Source organism: Stegostoma tigrinum, chromosome 24, assembly GCF_030684315.1.
Source record: "Stegostoma tigrinum isolate sSteTig4 chromosome 24, sSteTig4.hap1, whole genome shotgun sequence".
Lineage (NCBI taxonomy): Eukaryota > Metazoa > Chordata > Chondrichthyes > Orectolobiformes > Stegostomatidae > Stegostoma > Stegostoma tigrinum.
The window spans coordinates 43,632,517-43,652,723 of record NC_081377.1 but is presented as its reverse complement, the minus strand read 5'-3'; the positions used below and the strand labels follow the sequence as shown (position 1 = coordinate 43,652,723).

General features: G+C 42.7%; 1 protein-coding gene across 2 annotated transcripts in view; it reads left to right on the top strand.

Annotated features, from left to right (window-relative positions):
* The window catches only part of wasf2 (WASP family member 2), a 36,952-nt gene extending 29,806 nt beyond the window's left edge, over positions 1-7,146 (top strand). For both annotated transcript variants that reach the window (XM_059654403.1, XM_059654404.1), the window contains 3 exons: positions 1,900-2,055; positions 2,852-3,363; positions 6,258-7,146. In XM_059654403.1, the coding sequence (XP_059510386.1) occupies positions 1,900-2,055; positions 2,852-3,363; positions 6,258-6,412 (823 nt within the window). In that variant the 3' untranslated portion in view covers positions 6,413-7,146. The remainder of the gene's footprint in view (positions 1-1,899; positions 2,056-2,851; positions 3,364-6,257) is intronic.
* The last annotated feature ends 13,061 nt before the right edge of the window (positions 7,147-20,207 follow it).

Genomic DNA, 20,207 nt, shown 5'->3' with positions numbered 1-20,207 from the left:
GGAACTGCAGATGCTGGAGAATCCAAGATAACAAAGTGTGGAGCTGGATGAACACAGCAGGCCAAGCAGCATCGCAGGAGCAACTGATGAAGGGTCTAGGCCGGCCACGTCAGCTTTTGTGCTCCTGAGATGCTGCTTGACCTGCTGTGTTCGTCCAGTCCCACACCATGTTATCTTGATTTCAAGAGGTGATGGTGATTGCTGTTGACAGCAAGACTGTGTGTGTGTGTGATTGAGGTGACCCAACAAAACCAAAGCGCATGGGAATCCAGGAAGCTCCTCATTTGGAGTGCAAAAGACATTGTATTTGGAGGTCAATCATCTCCTCTTGAGGACACTCCTGTAGCAACGGTTCGGGATCATGTCCTAAGTCAAACTACCACAGCTGTTTCAAGAACAATTTTTCCTTCCATCACAAAGTCAGAAGAGGGGAAGTTCTCCGGTTGCATAGCATTCAATAATGGTTGAGATTCCTCAGATGCTGCACATGGGCACAGGCTGCTTCAGTTAAATCTGAACAACATCCATACTTGACTTGATGAGTGACAAGTAACACAAACAGCACGAGTGCTAGAGGGACCATCTCCAACAAGATAATCTGACCAATTTCCCTTTGTATTCAATGCATTATTCATCAACTGAAACCTCCCACTATAAACATCCTAAAGGGTACCATTGATCAAAAACTGAACTGACCAATTAACTACTGTAGCTACAAGAGCTAGCCAGAGTATGTCAGTGCTCTACTAAGTCACTTCTTGACTCCCAAATCCTGTCAACCATCTAGAAGGCTCAAACAATGCGTATATTGAAATACTATCTGCTTGTATGCATGAATTAAATGACAATGCTCACACCTTTTACACCATCTAGATTTAAGCAGTCTGCTTAGTTAGCACCATCTTCAGCATTCCCACCAATGATGCACAGCAACAGAAATGCATGTGTATCAAATGATGCACTGCAAAAATTCACCAAGGCTGCATCAATAGCTCTAAACAAACCCAACACCTCCAGCACCTAGAAGGACCAGACCAGATACAGCATTATGTGCAATTTCCCCACTGAAACTATGTTGCCATTCATTCACTGTAATGGGATCATAATCTTGGGGCTGGCTTCCTTTCAGAATTGTGATTTACCTATCCTATTTGGGGTACAGCAGTTCAAGAGACAGCTCACTACTTTCTCACATTATAAGGAGTGGTCATCACCAGATAGGCCAGCATTTATTGTTCTCTCATCACATCAGAGACTAAATAAAAGAAAAATTCATCACTGGTGACTGGGAGGGTCTGAAAAGGAGTGACTGAGGATTGTGTTAACCAGTAGGACCAAGCTCTGTTATGAAACAGTATTGTCTTGCAGATTGCTGATGTTGAGGCAGAAACGGGTGGACTGTTCTGGTTACGCATTCTCTCCAGATGTGATTGATTTCTAATGATTAGCTTACTTTTCAACAGAAGCAAAACTCAACATTTTCCCACTGACAGTGTTGTGTGGTCGGGGGAAACAGCTATAATCTGTTGCCTGCATTTTTTTTTTCTGAATTCTGTCCGAAGCTTCCACCAAAACTTTGTATTCATATATCAGCCGCTGGAAAAATTTAAGACTAATGCCTGCTGCCACTATTGCTGAGATCACTGAACACAACACATGAGGAGTCTGAGGTTTTAGAGGAAGGGAGCATTGGATAATTTAGGATTGAGGCTTCTTTTCTAAGCATTTCTAATTTGCTGGTATTTGCATTTAAGTTGGCTATGACTAGTTTTAAGATATGATACCGTAAAATGGCAACTGTGTTGTGAAGTTTGTATACCCAGAACTGAAATTTAAATATCCTGACTGATGAACGACATTTTCAGATTAATAGATTGGGTGAATGTTATTGTTTTACAGCCCTAACAGCAATGAGATCTATCCTAATGGAAGTATAGGTTCAGATGGAAATGAAGAACTTGTTTATAGAACTCACGGAAATTATCATGATTCAATCATTCCACCACCTCCAGCATCACCAGGGACTGATTTACCTCCCCCACCACCTGATTTTGGGTAAGATGACTTAACTTTGTGCTAATTTACATAGGCTTACATTGTTTTACATACATACATACAACAAGACAGCACAGAACAGGCCCTTCGGCCCTCAATGTTGTGCCGACATCCTTCCTCTCAGCCAAGAAGGTCACCTCAGAATGCAATGGGACATTGACAAGGGCCAATAAATTGAGGAGTGGCAGATGGAGTTGAGGTTAGACAAATGTGAGGTGCTACATTTTGGAAAGGCAAATCAGGGCAGCATGTATACACTGAAGGTTGTGGGGAGTGTTGCTTAATAAAGAGACGCTGGAGTGCAGTTTTGTAGTTCCATCAAAGTTCAGCCACCGGTAGAAAGGATATGAAGGAGACATTTATTTCTAAATATCTGTGTAGTTGTGCACTTAACCAGGATATCTCGAGCATGAATTGGCGATGAGAGAGATTTGGCCACAACTAATTATCTAAGTGCAATTTAGCTGAGATTTTCTGCACTCCAAGAAAGGACCAGAAAATCTTGTGAAGGAACTGTCTTTGTGCTACTTGGCAACAACACCCTGTTTTAATGCCTGCTTGCATAACTTGATGAATTCGATGGAACTGAACAAATATAAACACATTTCACAATTGTTAGTTATGCTGTCTCTAGAAAAGAAGTATTTCATAGGCTGCAGAAAAATGGAATTGTATGAATAAATAATATTTCGAATGCTTACTGCATCAAAGCTGTGGTTGAGGCAGTTTATCTGATATTACTTGTAGGTGCATGTGAATTATAATTTTCAGCTAATTTTTTTTGCCTTCCTTATAGCTATGCTATGGATATGCAGAAGGATTCTTCAAGCCATAAAAGGATTAGCTTTGGCAGCCCAACTATTCCTCCTCCAGCACCACCCCCTGGCCCACCTTTAGGAGTTGGAACTGCACATCCTCCAGCTCCTCCTCCACCGCCACCTTTCATGGGACCCGAGGGACACTTGCCTCCTGCTGTCCCACCTCCACCCCCTCCCTCAATGCCTCCAGTGCAGTTTAATCAGAATTTCCATGGTGTTGATGCCCCATCTATGCCGCCTCCTCCACCTCCAACTGATCAGTTCCCTGCTGCTCCTGTTCCATTTTTATCCTCCTCGTCCTCTGGAGCAGCTGGCCCTCCACCACCCCCTCCCCCTCCACCACCACCTGGTCCTCCTCCACCTGCAGACTCATCAACATTATCCTTTAGCAGTGGCCCACCGCCACCTCCGTCATTGGAGCCAAAATCCAAAGCGTCTCTGCCACCAGTGAGTGATGCTAGGACCGACCTGCTATCAGCTATTCGACAAGGTAAAGCAGTTTATTTTGCTTTGATTAGTTGTATAAGGGGAGCATAGAATGGTTGTAACTTGCTTTTTCGTCCAACTGCATAAAATTGCTGACATTGAATTGTTGCTTGTTTTTTTGCCGAGATTCATTATTTTTATCCTTGCAACTAGTGTATAATGTCCAGGAGGACCCAGGGGTTGGTTAGCCAGTACTCCAACCATTTTCCAAATTTCATTTCCCCAAGAGTTTTTCCTTCCTGTTTCCTGATTTAATAGCTACTTTTGTGTGATGGTACTATGGCTTTAGGAGATCCATTTTTGTCCTTTTTTTTAAAGGAAGGTTTTAAAACAGAGGTACCGAGATGTCTATTGAAAACTCGTAAACTAAATAGCTTGAGGCGCCCTGGATTTTTTTCCAAAAGTTCTAACAATAGAACCAGTCTGAATGGGTATGGTCAAACTCCCACGGAACCAGGATTTTTAGATTCCTAATCTTTCAGTAGTAGTTCTGGCTGGGCCTGTTGGTGCAGTACATCTCTTTCTGCTATACTGAGTTCTCTTGATGTTTTTTTTCCTCTTCTGGGTTGCTGTTGCAGTTGCATGTAAGACAATCCATTTCTGGATTTACTTTTTGCCGTGGGTGCGTTTATGGGATGTTACAGAATTGAAACAGTTAGTTTGGTAGCTAATTTATTGTTCTGTTAAGTTTTCCAATCCCTTTACAGCTAAGCGATTTTTTTTTTTGTGTGTTTTTAACTAGCATGCGTGAATAAAGTGTGTTTTGCTTCAAATTTGGTAGTTTGACCAACAGAATTGCATCTAGAATGCAGCATTTGACACTTAGCCTTAAAATAGCATTATCAATGTTATTCCTACGGTCTTAAAAGAAGTGTCTGCTGCGGTCATTGCTTCAATTTTAGACTTGTAAAATTCCCTTGCTGCTGTAAAGGCTTCATTTAAATGGGAAATAACAGAAGTAACTTGTTTATTCAACATGTGTGGGAGGCAAAAAGCTGGAAACTGCAGACCAGTTATTGTAACACCTGTCATAGGGAGGGTATTAGAAATCTTATTAAGGATGTTACAGCAGACCACCTGAAGCTAATCAGTCAGTTAACATGGTTTTGTGAAATAGAAATCATGTTTAACCAGTTAATTGAACTTCGTTTAAGGAAGCAGAGTATACACAGTTGCTCAATGGTTATCGTTTCTGCCTCATGCAGTGCCAGGGACCCGGGTTTGATTTCAGCCTTGGGCGACTATTGATATGGAGTTTGCACATCTTTCCCTGTCTGTGTGGGTCCACTCTGGTTTCCTCCCACACTCCAAAGATGTGCAGGTTAAGTGGATTGACATGCTAAATTGTCCTGTAGTGTCCAGCGATGTGTAGGCTGGGTGGATTAGCCATGGGAAATGCAGGGTTACGGGGACGTGATGGGTTGGTATGGACTCGATTGGCCAAATGTCCTGCTTTCACACTGGAGGGATTTAATGATTTTAAATAAACTGGAACGAATGGATGTACTTGAATTTCCAGGCTATTTGGTATAAAAGTTCTTGGTCTGAATAAGAGATTGACTAGCTGGCTGGAACAGTAGCTTAAAGAATGACTAGACTCCGGTTGTTTCCCTTAGAACAAGGGAGTCTGAGGGAAGATTGAATTGAGGTGTACGGAGCAATGTGGCAATTGAATTAAGTGGACAGGGAAATATGTTCTCCCTTGTGGAGATGTCAGTTGATGGGACACAGATTTAAGGTGATCAGTAAAAAGAGACAAGAGGACAATCTTTTCCCCTAGAGGTATTTGGAACTTGCTCCGCAGTTTGGTCATTGCTGTAGGGAACCTCAAGCCACCGAAAAGGAACCTGCAAGTCCATCTGAAATGCTGCAAAGCTACAGACCAGGTGCTGGAAATAGGGATTAAAATGGCTGGCTGGTTCATCACATGATGCAGGTACATTAAGTTGAATAGCCTCTGTGTCACATAGATCTACAGCACAAAAAAAGGCTCATTAAGTCTGACCCAGTCTAAAACAAACACCTAATTAATGTTCGTGCTCCTCTGATGCTGCTTGGCCAGCTGTGTTCATCCAGCTTGACTCCTTGTTATCTAATTAGTCTCATCGTGTTTTCCAGCACTTGTGCTATAACCTTTCTATGTTTCTACGGTTAAATGATTGGCCCTAATAATAATCTGAATCAGTCCTATTAACAGGCCATTTGCAGACAATTGCAGAATGTGAATGGAGAAAAGGTGAAGTATCAGTTGAAGATTTTAATTGGCCCTATCAATCACTTGTGGAAATAACTTTCAGCCTCTCCTTTCCTTTCATAATGCCATTGTAGCATTGAAAGGTAAACTCACCTGTGTATTTCAGACAGTGAAACTAAGTGCTCGAACATAGTGTGAGGTAAAGTAGATATAAATTTTGAGTTGAATGTTCATGGCCCTGAAGAGGCAGGGCAGCCATGTTGGGACTGCTCCCCGAAGCTAACTTGTCACCAGAGAATGTTCCCACCCATGGTTGGCTGCCCATTTTAGGGAGGCAGGCACACGCTTGATGTGAGGTGTGTTTATTGGACGTCTGGGTAGATTGCAGTGGATGGAGTGCTGCCGGTGTGTGGGACTTCACCTGAGTTATTATCTGAGAGTTCCTCAGATTAACTAATTTTTGAATACCATTTTTGTTTGGCTTCAAGTTGAACAGGGAAAAAGTTGACAATCAATTGTCATCAGTTTGCAGAGCTGCTAATATAATCTGTCCTCCACATGATATGAAGTTACTTCTCAGTCCCCAAGCATTAGAGTGCTCTTCCATTTGGCCTTTGATCTCAAGCTGGAAACATGACCTGTTCCAATAACTAACTTTGGAAGCATGAACCTTGCACCTGAATCACGTTTTAATTGTTTCCTAGGCTTCCAGCTTCGCAAAGTTGAGGAACAGCGTGAACAAGAGGAAAAGCGGGATCGGGTTGGAAATGATGTGGCCACTATCTTGTCTAGACGTATAGCAGTTGAATACAGTGATTCAGAAGAATCAGAGTTTGATGATGAAGAATGGTCTGACTGAGCTGGATTATGCTGACACATGAATCACCAGCTGCCAATAGTCTTCTGTTTGCAAAATCAAACTTTTTCCAACATTGCCTTCACACACAGATGTATTCTAATGTATTATTTGCACAGGTTGTGAATCTGTGTTGGGGGAAAATGTCAGACAAGAGAACACTTGGCATTATTAAGGAGGGCTTACAATATATTAAGTGCCACATTTACAAAGCAGTAAAATAGACTTGTCCCTGTAGGGTGGTTCATATGCACTGCATGTAGAGGCATTTTCCTCATTTGTTGACGTGCTAAAAGCCAGTGGATTACTAAAATGAAAATAGCTTGCTGCCTTATATCAGACTGTAATTGCAGTGCACACCAGCCAACAAGTGAAATTATATTTATCGGCCAATATTTTTTCTAAATAAATTATAGTATTCTACCTTTTAATCAAATAGTGTAGTTAGAATGATGGAATTTTATAATCTGCTGCACTTCACTTAAAGAAAGCATGTAAAGTTTAGAGTCCATATACATTTGCTAGTGCTAATTGGGTTTATAGCTTTTAAAATTCTCCTATTGACTTAAATCATGCCAATGTGTCTTGTGTGTAATTAACATTGTTACCAAAGTGCTTTATTGAACAGTTTTAAAGGGAACATATGTAAATCTCTCTAGGAGGAATCTTCAAGCCTTAATTTTCTCTTTTAACATGACACATGATCCTAAAATAAATAAACTTGTTTGTATTAATTACCTACAGTCCACACTGGTATTTGTCCATAAAGAAGCCAATAATGATAGACCAAAAATGGCAGTCAGCCTATGAAGGAATTATAATTTCACCTTTGCTTTGTTTACATCATTTGTTAGTGTTTCTGCATTTTGCTTATGTAATCTTCAGTGAATGGATGTGAGGGGAAAACTTCACTGACCAACTATGCAAATTTAGTGCTGCTTAAAACTAACAATATTATCTTGATTTAAACTTAAGATTATTTTTCAGCGTTTTTTCTGATAAATTTTATAATCCTACATAGGGTATTTGGGTTAATGAATTTCTATCTCTTCCTCCCTATTTGTTATCTCTGAGATGGGCAACTTAATTTGGTATCTGGAGTAACTCTCAGTAATTTCTATAGAATCTTTCAAGACTAAACAGCAGAAATGCTCACAGGAATGTATTTAATTAGAACTGTTTGCTACTAAGGATCATGTGCAAAGTTTGCTATGGGCTTCCTGAAGATTGTTAAAATAAAAGACCAAACTATTGTGCTTAATTTAAGATTTATTTTAATTTGTGCATTATTATCTTTGACATTTGTTTTTGAGTCACGATTGCACCATTGCTTTGGATTTTGTTTTGAACCTTGGATTTTAGTAATGTGAAGCTGCATTAAACAAGTGCTGGAAACAGTTAGCTTGCAGTGTGCTGCACATAGCCAAAAATGATTGTGATCGGTTTCCAGAGCGAAGAGTGAGTAAAGGTAATTTTAGTAATTTTAGTAATTGGAGTATACGGTGTTGCAAAATCTGGGCTGGTATCCACTTTATTACAGCAAGAATATTGCCCTACCAAAATTAGTCCTTCAGTTTGGTTGTCAGCCAGAAGTTTTTGCTTTTGTTAGTTTTCTGTTTTTTTAAAAAAAATCTTATTGCTATTTGAAAAACAGCAAGAATTTTCCCACTGTCCTGGCTCTCTTTTTTTTAAATACTTCAACCAGTGTGTCTGAAGTGATTGATTTTATATCTCATTGTCCTGGATGGTGTGAAGCTTCTTGTGTTGGAGTTACACTCCTGACTTGTGCCTTGTAGATGGTGGAAAAGGTTTGGATCTCAGAAGGTGAGTTACCCATTGCATGTTTCCTAGCTTCTGACTTGCTCTTCTAGCCACAGTATCTACATGACTATTCAATTCAGTTCCTGGCCAATGGTAACCCTCAGGGTGTTGAAGTGAGGTATTCAGTGATAGTAATGTCAAGAAGCAATGATTAGATACTCTTGATGTTGATGGCCATTGCCTGGGTTCTGTGTGATATGAATGTTACTGATTATTGCAATGGGATCTGTGTAATCAAAGTAATTAGATCCTGATTCCTAAAATTGGATACTGATTATTCCTGCAATAATATCCTGATTGATGCAATTGGCAACTGATTATTAATGTAATGGTACCTTGAGGTGCCTAGAACTGGGTACAGTACAACAGCTGGTACTGAACCAGTGCTGTTTTTGATGTCTATTTGCTGTCTATTCCAGTGGATGAAAAGTCTTCTTAACCTGTCCTGCCACTTGAAATGTGTGCACACGTTACTTTTTTTCTGCAAAACCTTTTTTGCTTTTCCCTAAATTCACTGACTGCCAACCCTGAACCATTTTCCTTTTCCATACAAATACTGGAAGATGGGATTAGAATAGCTTGGTGGTTGTTTGTGACTGGCACAGATGCGACGGGCCAAAGGGTCGTCTTCTGTGCTATAAGTCTCTGACTTGTGTGTGGGACCTTTGTATGTATATTGCCTGTTACATTTTTCTTCTACATACCCTTCAGATCATTTCAATCATAGAATCCCTTCAGTGTTGAAACCCTTCAGCCCAACAAGTCCACTGACTCTTGAGCATCCTACCCAAACCCATCCCCCTATAAACCACCTAATGTAGACACCCCTGAACACTACAGGCAATTTAGAACCACCTAGCCTGCACATCTTTGGACTGTGGGAAGAAACTAGAGCTCCCAGAGGAAACCCAGGCAGACACAGGAAGAATGTGTAAACTCCACACAGACAGTCCCCCGAGGGTGGATTTGAACCCATGTCCCCCGGCACTGTGAGGCAGCAGTGCTGAATACCCATAACTTAATCATGTAAGACAGTTATGTCAATCGTGTCCTTTTATCAAAAAAGATTTATTGAAATGGCTTCAGTAAAGCTAATAATCTGAGTATTCTGTTGAAAATACCAATGTGGTGAGATGTACTAAAATTGATTAAACCTTCAAGAGGGTTTTGGATGTGGTGGAGAGATAAAAATGAGTCGGCTAAAGTTTGTTTTTAAAACGTAAAGCCCCTCAAAATCCCCAATTATCTAACTTACAAAACATGCAGGCACTGCTGACCCAGGGCACTGTTAATTGTTAGTAATGAACCTGTTTGGGCATGGGTTACTCCAAGGCAAGTGGGATTTGACCCCAGACCCTGTAGCTTAGAAATAGGGTCTGGGGGTTCCTCTGAAGAAGGGTCACCGGACCCAAAATGTTAACTCTTTTCATTTTCCTTCATAGACGCTGCCAGACCTGTTGAGCTTTTCCAGCGACTACTTCTGTTTTTCCTGATTTACAGCAGTTCTTTTGGCTTTTCCCATTACATGTGCCAGTTTTCACCTAGTCACCATCACCCAGCAAGTCCTGTTTTCCTCATGCAATGCCAGTTTAGGGCAATTCCACTGAAATACTTGTAGCCTTCCAGAATAATCTACATCTCGCTGGATCTGATTTAATCAATAAACAGTGTTAATACTAACCAGTGGGTTCCTTGTTAGCTGGATTTTCTTATCAACCTGTTCAGACATGTCTTGGGCAGGTGGGACTTGAAACCAGGTCTTCTGTTCAAGACACTACCACTGCCCCACAATAGCCCTTTCTGGTAGCTGGCAGTGCCAAGGTTGGTTGTAGAAGCAAGTAAACTCATGAGAAGTTTTAATTTCCCTAACTGAGTAAAGGAGAGCCAGCAGATGTGATCAGTTTGGATTTCTGAAAGGCCTTTGACAAGATCTTGTCTAAGAGGGTTTTGTAAACATTCATTCATTCACAGGATGAGGGTGTTAGTGGTTAGGCCAGCATTACATGTCCTCTGGGCAACAAAGAGCCAACCACATTGTTGTGTGTCTGAAGTCACTTGTAATCCAGGCCAGGCAAGGATGCAGTTTCCCTCCCTAAAGGAACATTAGTGAATCAGAGGGGTTTTTTCTGACAATTGACAATGGATTTGTTATCATTAGACTCCTCAAATCCAGATATTTACTGAATTCAAATTCTAGCATTTGCTGTTGCAGGATTCAAACCGAAGTCCTTGGAACATTACCTGGATCTCTGGATTAATAGTGCAGCGATATTAGCACTAGGCCATTGCCTCCCAATGTGCTAAATAAGATAAGAGCTCATGGTGTTGGGTGCAAGATACTGGCATGGATATAGGATTGGCTGACTGACAAAAAGCAGAGCATGGGGATAAAGCATCCATCAGGATGGCAACTGATAACGAGTGGTGTTCAACAGGGCTCAGTGTTGGGACCGCATCACGTTTGTATATTAATGATTTGAACAAGGGAATTGAGGGTATTGTTAGTTTTGCAAATACACAAAGGTAAGTGGAGGGGCAGGTAGTGTTGAGGTAGTAGGGAAGACTGCCAAACGACTTTGACATGCAACACGAGTGGGCAAAGAAGGTGGCAAATGGAATACAATTTGGGGAATGTGTGAGGTTATGAACTTTGTTAGGAAGAATAGAGACCAAGACTTTTCATAACAGGACAAGGCAGTGCAAATCTAAAGGGCAACGGGACTGGTTCAAGATTCTGTTTAACTTAACGTGCAGGTTCAGGTGTGGATTAGAAAGATAATTGCAATGTTAGTATTAATTGCAAGAGGACTAGAATACAAGAGCAGTGTTGTACTGCTGAGATTGTATAAGGCTGTGGTCAGACTGCATTTAGAATATTGAGTTGTTTTGGGCCCTGTATTGAAGGAAGGATGTGCTGCAATTGGAGAGCGTTTGAAGGAGTTTCACAAAAATGATCCTGGGCTTGAAGGGCTTGCCACATGAGTGGCTAAGGATGCTGGGTCTGTATTTGGAGTTTAGATGGATGTGGTGGGGTTGGGGGTACTGGTGTTCTAAGTGAAACTTACAGAACTGAGTGGCCGTGATGGGGTGGCCATGGAGAAGATGCTGCCATTTGCTGGAGAGATTAGCACTCAAAGGCACAGCCTTAGTGAACGGATTACATTTTAGAACTGAGATGAGGTGGAATAACTTGAGTTTGCTTTGTATTAGGCCATCCTGTGAGTGTGACTTTGCCCATCAAACAACTTTTTAACAGGGTGCACAACACTAGTTATTTGTTTAATTTCTAGTTCTTTGTAAAATGTTCCAATTTTAAATATGATACATATCAGCCACATTGATTAGGTCATGGGATATCTTTGTAAATTCAGAGCTGAACTCAATCTTCAACCCTGAAGTTGGAATTCAGCCAGAGGTCTATGGAACTCGTTGCTGCAGAGGAAGAGTCATTCAGTGTATTTAAGGCAGAGAGGTTCTTGATTGGTAGGGGGGAAATCAAGGCTTATGTGGAGAAAGTGGGGAAAATAGAGTTGTGAAACGCGTTAGCCATGATTGAATGGCAGAAAAGACTCGGCCTAATTCTGCCATATATCTTATGATCTTAAGTGAACAAGTAATGCTCTAATAGTCAAGAGGTGACCATCTGATAGTGTCTGGTTAGTAGTATTGATATATCAGCGAGAGAGACTTTTTTTCTAGGAATTAGTAATGCAAAACTGCAAAGTTGATGCTAAACAGTAGCCTTCATTTTAAGAATCTTGCTTGAGGTGCATAGTGCACCTTGCCCAGTAACCTGACAGCAGCATGATATCCAACAGCTAAAATTAGTAAACACCTTTTCCTAAATCCCTGTTGGTTAAAAGAAAACACTGTTTCAGTATGCACTGCACCCAGTATAAATTAATAAATTACTTTAACTGCAGTCTCCCCTGCTCTTTCTCATAAAACAAACAACATATTTGTCTTTCTTTCCTCCGAGCACTCAAATTATTTGAACAATGGTGAATGTGCAGTTTTGAAAAGGAACCCTTATTTTGCTCCATTTTAGTTAGTTATAAATAAACTGAACTTTAGAAAATTGGTTAAAGTAATGCAGAAGTTTGGACCCAAAAATGCATTTTGCCATTGAAACTTTGTACTTTGTGCTGTTTAAATTGATTGTTAATTATCTACAAATAATCTTGGACTTAATTGTGGCAAAGCAGAGTAATCCTGGCATTCCGTGTCTAGTTTAGTTTGTAAGGAGTCAGATTGTAATTGAGCCTTCTCCTCTGGAGGGCAGCAGTGCAGCACATTAACAACCCGGTGAAAGTAACTACTGCTAAATGACTATTTATTACTGTCATATATATGAAGTATACATGTATACTGAGTGAGAAGTATTGCTTTACAGGCAGGTCATACTATACAAGTGCATCACAGTACCAGAACAGAGTGCAGGATACAATGTTACAGCTGCTGAGAAGGTGCTGAAATTAACACTAAAAAAAGTCCCTTCAAAAGTCTAACAGGTTTAACCAAAATGGTGAATTCTAGATTTATAAATTGCAGACCGCAGGGGAACTTTTTGAAATCAGCATAACATTTCTTCAGTAGAAACTGGAGCAATCTATTTTGGCAAGGGCCAGCAGAGATTAAGACGCAAAATATCAAGGGGCAGTGCATGATTTATTGAGTTGGAAATACTGAGATTGAACATATTCTGGCAAAGCTAGTTGGTATTCTTGATAGGTTCATTTCTCTGCAAACCTTGGACAACAACACGGTGATGCTTAATCTGCTGAAAATGAGAATTGTAACTTTAAAATGTCATGATTTTTTAAAGTACAGATTTGACACAAAGTAGAGAATTTATTTTAACTATTCTGAAAAGGACACAGCCAATGAGACTGCCTGATGCAATGATGACCAAAATACCAGGATTAAGTACTTCCTCCTTCTCTCCCACCGACACACACATCCATATTACATTGCTCATTCTGTGTCATTGAGTCACAGAATTCCATAACAATTTGTGCATGCTGATCAGTTATCCTAAATAAATCTAATCCCTGTTGCCAGCATCTAACCATCTAAACCCTTCCTATTCATGTACCCATCCAGGTGTCTTTTAAATGTTGTAATTGTACCAGCCTCCTCCACATCTTCTGGCAGCTTGTTCCATGCACACACCAACCGCTGTGTGAAAAGTTTCCTCTCAGGCCCCTTTTAAACCTTTCCCCTCTTACCGTAAACCTATGTCCTCAAGCTTTGACTCCCCCCACCCAGGGAAAAAGACCTTGTCTATTTACCCTAAATATGCCCTTCATGATTTTATTAACCTCTATAAGGTCACCACTCAGGGAAGATAGCCCCAGCCTATTCTGCCACTCCCTTTAGCTCAAACCCGCCAAACCTTTTCAAAATCCTTGTAAATCTGTTCTGAACCCTTTCAAGCTTCACAACATCCTCCTTTTAGCAGGTAGACCTGAATTGCGCACATTATTCTAAAAGTGGCCTCACCAATGTCCTGTACAGCCATGATATGACCTCCCAACTCCTATACTCAATGCACTGAGCAGTAAAGGCAAGTGTACCAAATGTGGCCTTCACTATCCTGTCTACCTGTGACTCTGCTTTCAAGTTACTACACATCTGCACTCCAAGATCTTTGGTTCAGCAACGCTGCCTGGGACCTTAGCATTGTATAAGCCCTTGCCTTTCCAAAATGCAGCACCTGACATTTATCTAAATTAAACTTGATCTGCCACTCCTCAGCCCATTGACCCATCTGCTCAAGATCCTGTTGTACTCTGAGGTAACCTTCTTTGCTGTCACCTGCACCTCCAATTTTGCAAACTTGATAACCATACCTCCTATGTTCCCATCCAAATCATTTATGTAGATAATGAAAAGCAGTGGATCCAACACTGATCCTGTGGCACACTACTGGCCACAGCCTTCCAGTCTGAAAGGAAATCCTTCACCACTATCTTCTGTCTTCTACCTTTTGAGCCAGTTCTGTATTCAAATGGCTAGTTCTCCCTTTATTTCATGTGACCTAACCTGTCTACCATGAGGAACCTTGTTGAACACCTTACTGGAGTCAATATAGATCACAACCACTGTGTTCTATCCTCTTCATTGCTTCAAAAAGCTCAATCAAGTTAGTGGGACATGATGTCCCACACACCCAGCCATGTTGACCATCCCTAATCAATCCTTGCCTTTCTGAGATTGTTGCGGAAAGCACAATAACTTGGGTTTATGTTAGCATGTTGAGAGAGTAGGACATTGTCCATCAAACAACTTTTTATAGGATACGCAACGCTAGTTATTTGGTTTAATTTCTACTTCGCATTTAAAATTGGCACAAATGTCCATTTTACAATGATATATGTCTGTTACATTGATTAGGTCAGTGATACCTTTGTAAAATTTGAACTGAACTCTGTCTGTAAGAGATGGCAATTCATGTGGCAGACCAGGGTGTTGCAGTGTCCCAAGGAGAATACCAGCTACTGAAACTTGCATTCAACATGCTTAGAATAAAAATAAGGCAAAGGGGGAGAGGCCAGTGTTCAATTGAGCCCTGTGTAAGGGACTAAGAGCTGAACGAAAAAGTGAGTCACTGTATCAATATCTGGCCTTTCGGGTGTAAGAGATGTGATGAATATGCAGAGTAGAATGAGAGGACATTCAAAGGAATTGGTCTTTTGATAAGAGGTATTAAATGCCTAGGACAGTATGGAGTTTTTCACAGCAGGAGGAGGGATGTCTGATGAAGAAGTATAAGCTGGATTGTGTAAAGATGAATAGTAGGTGGAGATTAAAAACATTGGAGGGGATATTTGAGCACCAGCTGACCATGTTTTTGCAGTTGGTCTCACGTAAGGAGGTGGTAGGTAGACAGCTATCTTCCCATTTGTTCTAATAAGAAAGGATACATTTACATGCCACAGATAATTAAGGGGCATTCAGACAGATGGTACCATAACAGTATGGTCTATTAGTCCACATCTGCCAGACTAATCCTCCTGAGATAACAAGGTGTAGAGCTGGATGAACACAGCAGGCCAAGCAGCATCAGAGGAGCAGGAAGGCTGACGTTTCAGGCCTAGACCCTCCTTCAGAAATGGGGGTGGGGAAAGAGGGTTCTGAAGTAAATAGGGTGAGAGGGGGAGGCGGATCGAAGATGGACAGGGGAGAAGATAGGTCGAGAGGAGACAGACAAATTAAAGAGGCGGGGGGGAATCCTGTAGAGGTGAGTGTGGGTGGGGCGGGGATAGGTCAGTCTGGGGAGGATGGACAGGTGAAGGGGGTGGGATGAGGTTAGTCGGTAGGAAATGGGAGTGCAGCTTGAGGTGGGAGGAGGGGATAGTTGAGAGGAAGAACAGGTCAGGGAGGCGGGAACAAGCTGGGCTGGTTTTGGGATGCAGTGGGGGGAGGATAGATTTTGAAACCCGCGGACAAGGGAAGCGCAGTTGCAGTATGGTGCACTGACCTCTACATCACTGAGGCCAGATACCAACTCTCCAACACTGCCTCCTACCGCCCCCTTGATCATGACCCCACGCCCAAACACCAAACCATCATCTCCCAAACCATCGACAACCTCATCACCTCAGGTGACCTCCCACCCACAGCCTCAAAGAACAAAGAAAAGAAAGAACAAAGAAAATTACAGCACAGGAACAGGACCTTCGGCCCTCCAACCCTGCAGCGATCGAGATCCTCTGTTTAACCCGTCATCTATTTTCTAAGGGTCTGTGTCCATTTGCTCCCTGCTCATCCATGTACCTGTCCAAATATATCTTAAAAGACGCTAACGTGTCTGCATCTACCACCTCCGCTGGCAACATGTTCCAGGCACCCACCGCCCTCTGTGTAAAGAACTTTCCACCCATATCTCCCTTAAACTTTCCTCCTCTCACTTTGAACTCATGACCCCTAGTAATTGAATCCCTCACTCTTGGGGGGGTGGGGGTGGGGGGGGGAGAAAGCTTCTTGCTATCCACCCTGTCTATACCCCTCATGATTTTGTAGACCTCAATCAGGTTCCCCCCTCAATCTCCGTCTTTCTAATGAAAATAATCCTAATCTATTCAACCTCTCTTCGTTGGTAGCACCCTCCATACCAGGCAACATCCTGGTGAACCTCCTCTGCATCCTCTCCAAAGCATCCACATCCTTTTGGTAATGTGACAACCAGAACTGTACACAGTACTCCAAATGTGGCCAAACCAAAGCCCTTTCCAACTGCAACATGACCTGCCAACTCTTTTACTCAATAACCCGTCCGATGAAGGAAAGCATGCCATCCACCTTATTGACCTGCGTTGTCACCTTCAGCGAACAATGGACCTGAACACCCAGATTTCTCTGTTCATCAATTTTCCCCAGGACTTTTCCATTTACTGTATAGTTTGCTCTTGAATTTGATCTTCCAAAATGCATCACCTTGCATTTGCCCAGATTGAACTCCAACCTCATTGTTCCCCAACCCCACACCGCCCGCTTCTATCTCCTTCCCAAAATCCATAAACCTGCCTGCCCTGGTCGACCCCATTGTCTCCGTCTGCTCCTGCCCCACTAAACCCGGCTCCACCTACCTGGACTCCATTTTCTCCCCTTTGGTCCAGGAACTCCCTACCTACGTCCATAACGCCACCCACGCCCTCCACCTCCTCCAGAACTTCCAATTCCCTGGACCCCAACACCTCATCTTTACCATGGATGTCCAGTCCCTATACACCTGCATTCCCCATGCAGATGGCCCTCCGCTTCTTCCCGTCCCGCAGGCCTGACCAGCCCCTGTCCACTGACGCCCTCATCCGCCTAGCTGAACTCATCCTCACCCTCAACAACTTCTCTTTTGATTCCTCCCACTTCCTACAGACTACGGGGGTGGCCATGGGCACCCGCATGGGCCCCAGCTATGCCTGCCTCTTTGTAGGTTACATGGAATAGTCCCTCTTCCGCACCTACACTGGCCCTAAACCCCACCTCTTCCTCCGGTACATTGACTGTATCGGCGCCACCTTGTGCTCCCACAAGGAGCTCAAACAGTTCATCCATTTCACCAACACCTTCCACCCCAACCTTAAGTTCACCTGGACCATCTCTAACACCTCCCTCACCTTCATGGACCCCTCTGTCTCCATCTCGGGCAACCACCTAGGAACCAAAACCCATTTCAAGCCCACTGACCCCCACCCACCTTTCTGCAAAAATGCCATCCCCTATTCCCAATTCCTTTGCCTCCGCCACATCTACTCCCAGGATGAGGCATTTCACTCCCATATATCTCAGATGTCCTCGTTTTTTTAAGGACCGCAACATATCCACCCCCCCGCACCCCCCCGCCACCGTAGTGGTCAAGAACGCCCTCGACCGTGTTTCCCGCAACTCATGCCTCACACCCCGTCCCTTCAATAACAACCAAAACAGAATACCCCTCGTACTCACATACCACCCCATGAACCTCCGGATACAATACATCATTCTCTGACACTTCTGCCATCTGCAATCCAACCCCGCCATCAAAGACCTTTTTCGGCCCACGCCCTTACCTGCCTTCTGGAGAGACCACTCTCTCTGTGACTCCCTTGTCTGCTCCACACACCCCTCCAGCCCCACCACACCCGGCACCTTCCCCTGCAACCGCAGCAAGTGCTACACTTGCCCCCACACCTCCTCCCTCACCCCCATCCCAGGTCCAAGAAGATGTTCCACATCAAGCAGATGTTCACCTGCATATCTGCCAATGTGGTATACTGTATCCATTGTACCCAGTGTGGCTTCCTCTACATTGGGGAAACCAAGCGGAGGCTTGGGGACCGCTTTGCAGAACACCTCCACTCGGTTCGCAATAAACAACTGCACCTCCCAGTTGCGAACCATTTTAACTGCCCCTCCCATTCTTTAGATGGCATGTCCATCATGGGCCTCCTGCAGTGCCACAATGATGCCACCCGAAGGTTGCAGGAACAGCAACTCATATTCCGCTTGGGAACCCTGCAGCTCCATGGTATCAATGTGGATTTCATAAGCTTCAAATTCTTCCCTTCCCCACTGCGTCCCAAAACCAGCCCAGCTCATCCCCTCCCCCCACTGCACCACACAACCAGCCCAGCTCTTCCCCTCCACCCACTGCATCCCAAAACCAGTCCAGCCTGTCTCTGCCTCCCTAACCTGTTCTTCCTCTCACCTATCCTCCCCTCCCACCTCAAGCCACAACCCCATCTCCTACCTACTAACCTCATCTCGCCCCCATGACCTGTCCATTCTCCCTGGACTGACCTATCCCCTCCCTGCCTCCCCATCTGCACTCACCTTTACTGGCTCCATTCCAGCCTATTTAACTTGTCTGTCTCCTCTCCACCTATCTTCTCCTCTATCTAAGATAACAAAGTGTGGAGCTGGATGAACACAACACCCAAGAAGCAGTGCTCCTAAGATGCTGCTTGGCCTTCTGCGTTCATCCAGCACCACACTTTGTTATCTCGAATTCTCCATCATCTGCAGTTCCCATTATCTCTGATCACAATTTTCTCCTCTATCCATCTTTGATCCACATTCCCCTCTCTTCCAATATATTTCAGAACCCTCCTTCCCTCCCCCATTTCCAGTGAAGGGTCTGGACCTGAATGCTGCTTGGCCTGTTGTGTTCCTCCAGCTCCACACCTTGTTATCTTACATCAGGCCCGTTTGCTGTCTAGGGATCCCACAAAACAAAAGACAATTACCCCTCTGCTCTGTGCGTGAGAAACCATACTACCACTTTCTTGCCATTTCTGGCAATCAGACTTATGGAGATAATATAGACTTGTTCAACTTCAAAATAATATTCACTTTTCATTTTCTAGAGGTTTCGATTCTGTAATCCCGAAGAGCTTACTCTAACACACTGATTTAACACTAATTTAAGATACTAAAATAATAGAAGAATAGACAGGAAATTGTCTGAAATGGCAACATCCACACTTCCATCAGTTATGGACATGGGAATGGCAAGATGAATTCCTTATTTTATTTGTTATCTCGGATTCTCCAGATCTACAGTTCGTATTATCTCCGACCTCATGTAAGCCAGCCTTTATGTGCGGGTACATCGCAGTTTGTTTTGCATTTCAAAGCTGAGGAATTTGATCGTAAACACTGTTGCAATGTTGATGAATAAGATGTCGGTCCATGCTCAGGGACTAACTCCATCCTTAGATGAAAACGTAAGATAATAAAGTGTGGAGCTGGATGAACACAGCAGGCCCAGCAGCATCTCAGGAGCACAAAAGCTGACGTTTCGGGCCTAGACCCTTCATCAGAGACGGGGATCTGTTATCTCGGTTATCTTGGATTCTCCAGCATCTGCAGTTCCCATTATCACTTAGATGAAAACCTTCCGTTTTTATACCCTGCAGCCATTCCATTTACAACCTTTGTGACTTTTGAATTAAGAAAACAAAAGTTATAAACTGCCAAATTATTCCTGAATGGGACTTCATGACCCTAGGAATTGGATTGGAATATCTAGTTGTCTTATTTGGGCTTATTAGGAGCATCCACCAGAGTTACAAAAACTGTGTCACGTAATTTCCTCAAAGCTGAATATTCTGCATCAACAATCAATGAACTTGGTATTCATTTGAATTTATATCATTTCTTAAAACAATGACACTTTTTGTTTAAACTCTGGATTTGTTTAACTGCAAGGTTGATGATTTCTGATTAAGACTGAAATATTGCAATAAACTGCTAAGTGTGAAAGGGAAGCCTATTATAATTCTACATGTTTCATTAAATGTTGATTCTTTAGAAAATACTGCATTGCAATCTTATACTAGTATTGTAAGCTTCCAAATGTGAAACCTTGAAATCCAAATCAGCTGCACCAGAAGAGGTTTGTCATCATCAGCATTCTCTGCCTTGAACCTTTCAAAGTTGACACAGAGAAACTGGGTGCCATGTTTGAGATTTACAATTAAGTGTGAAATAAATT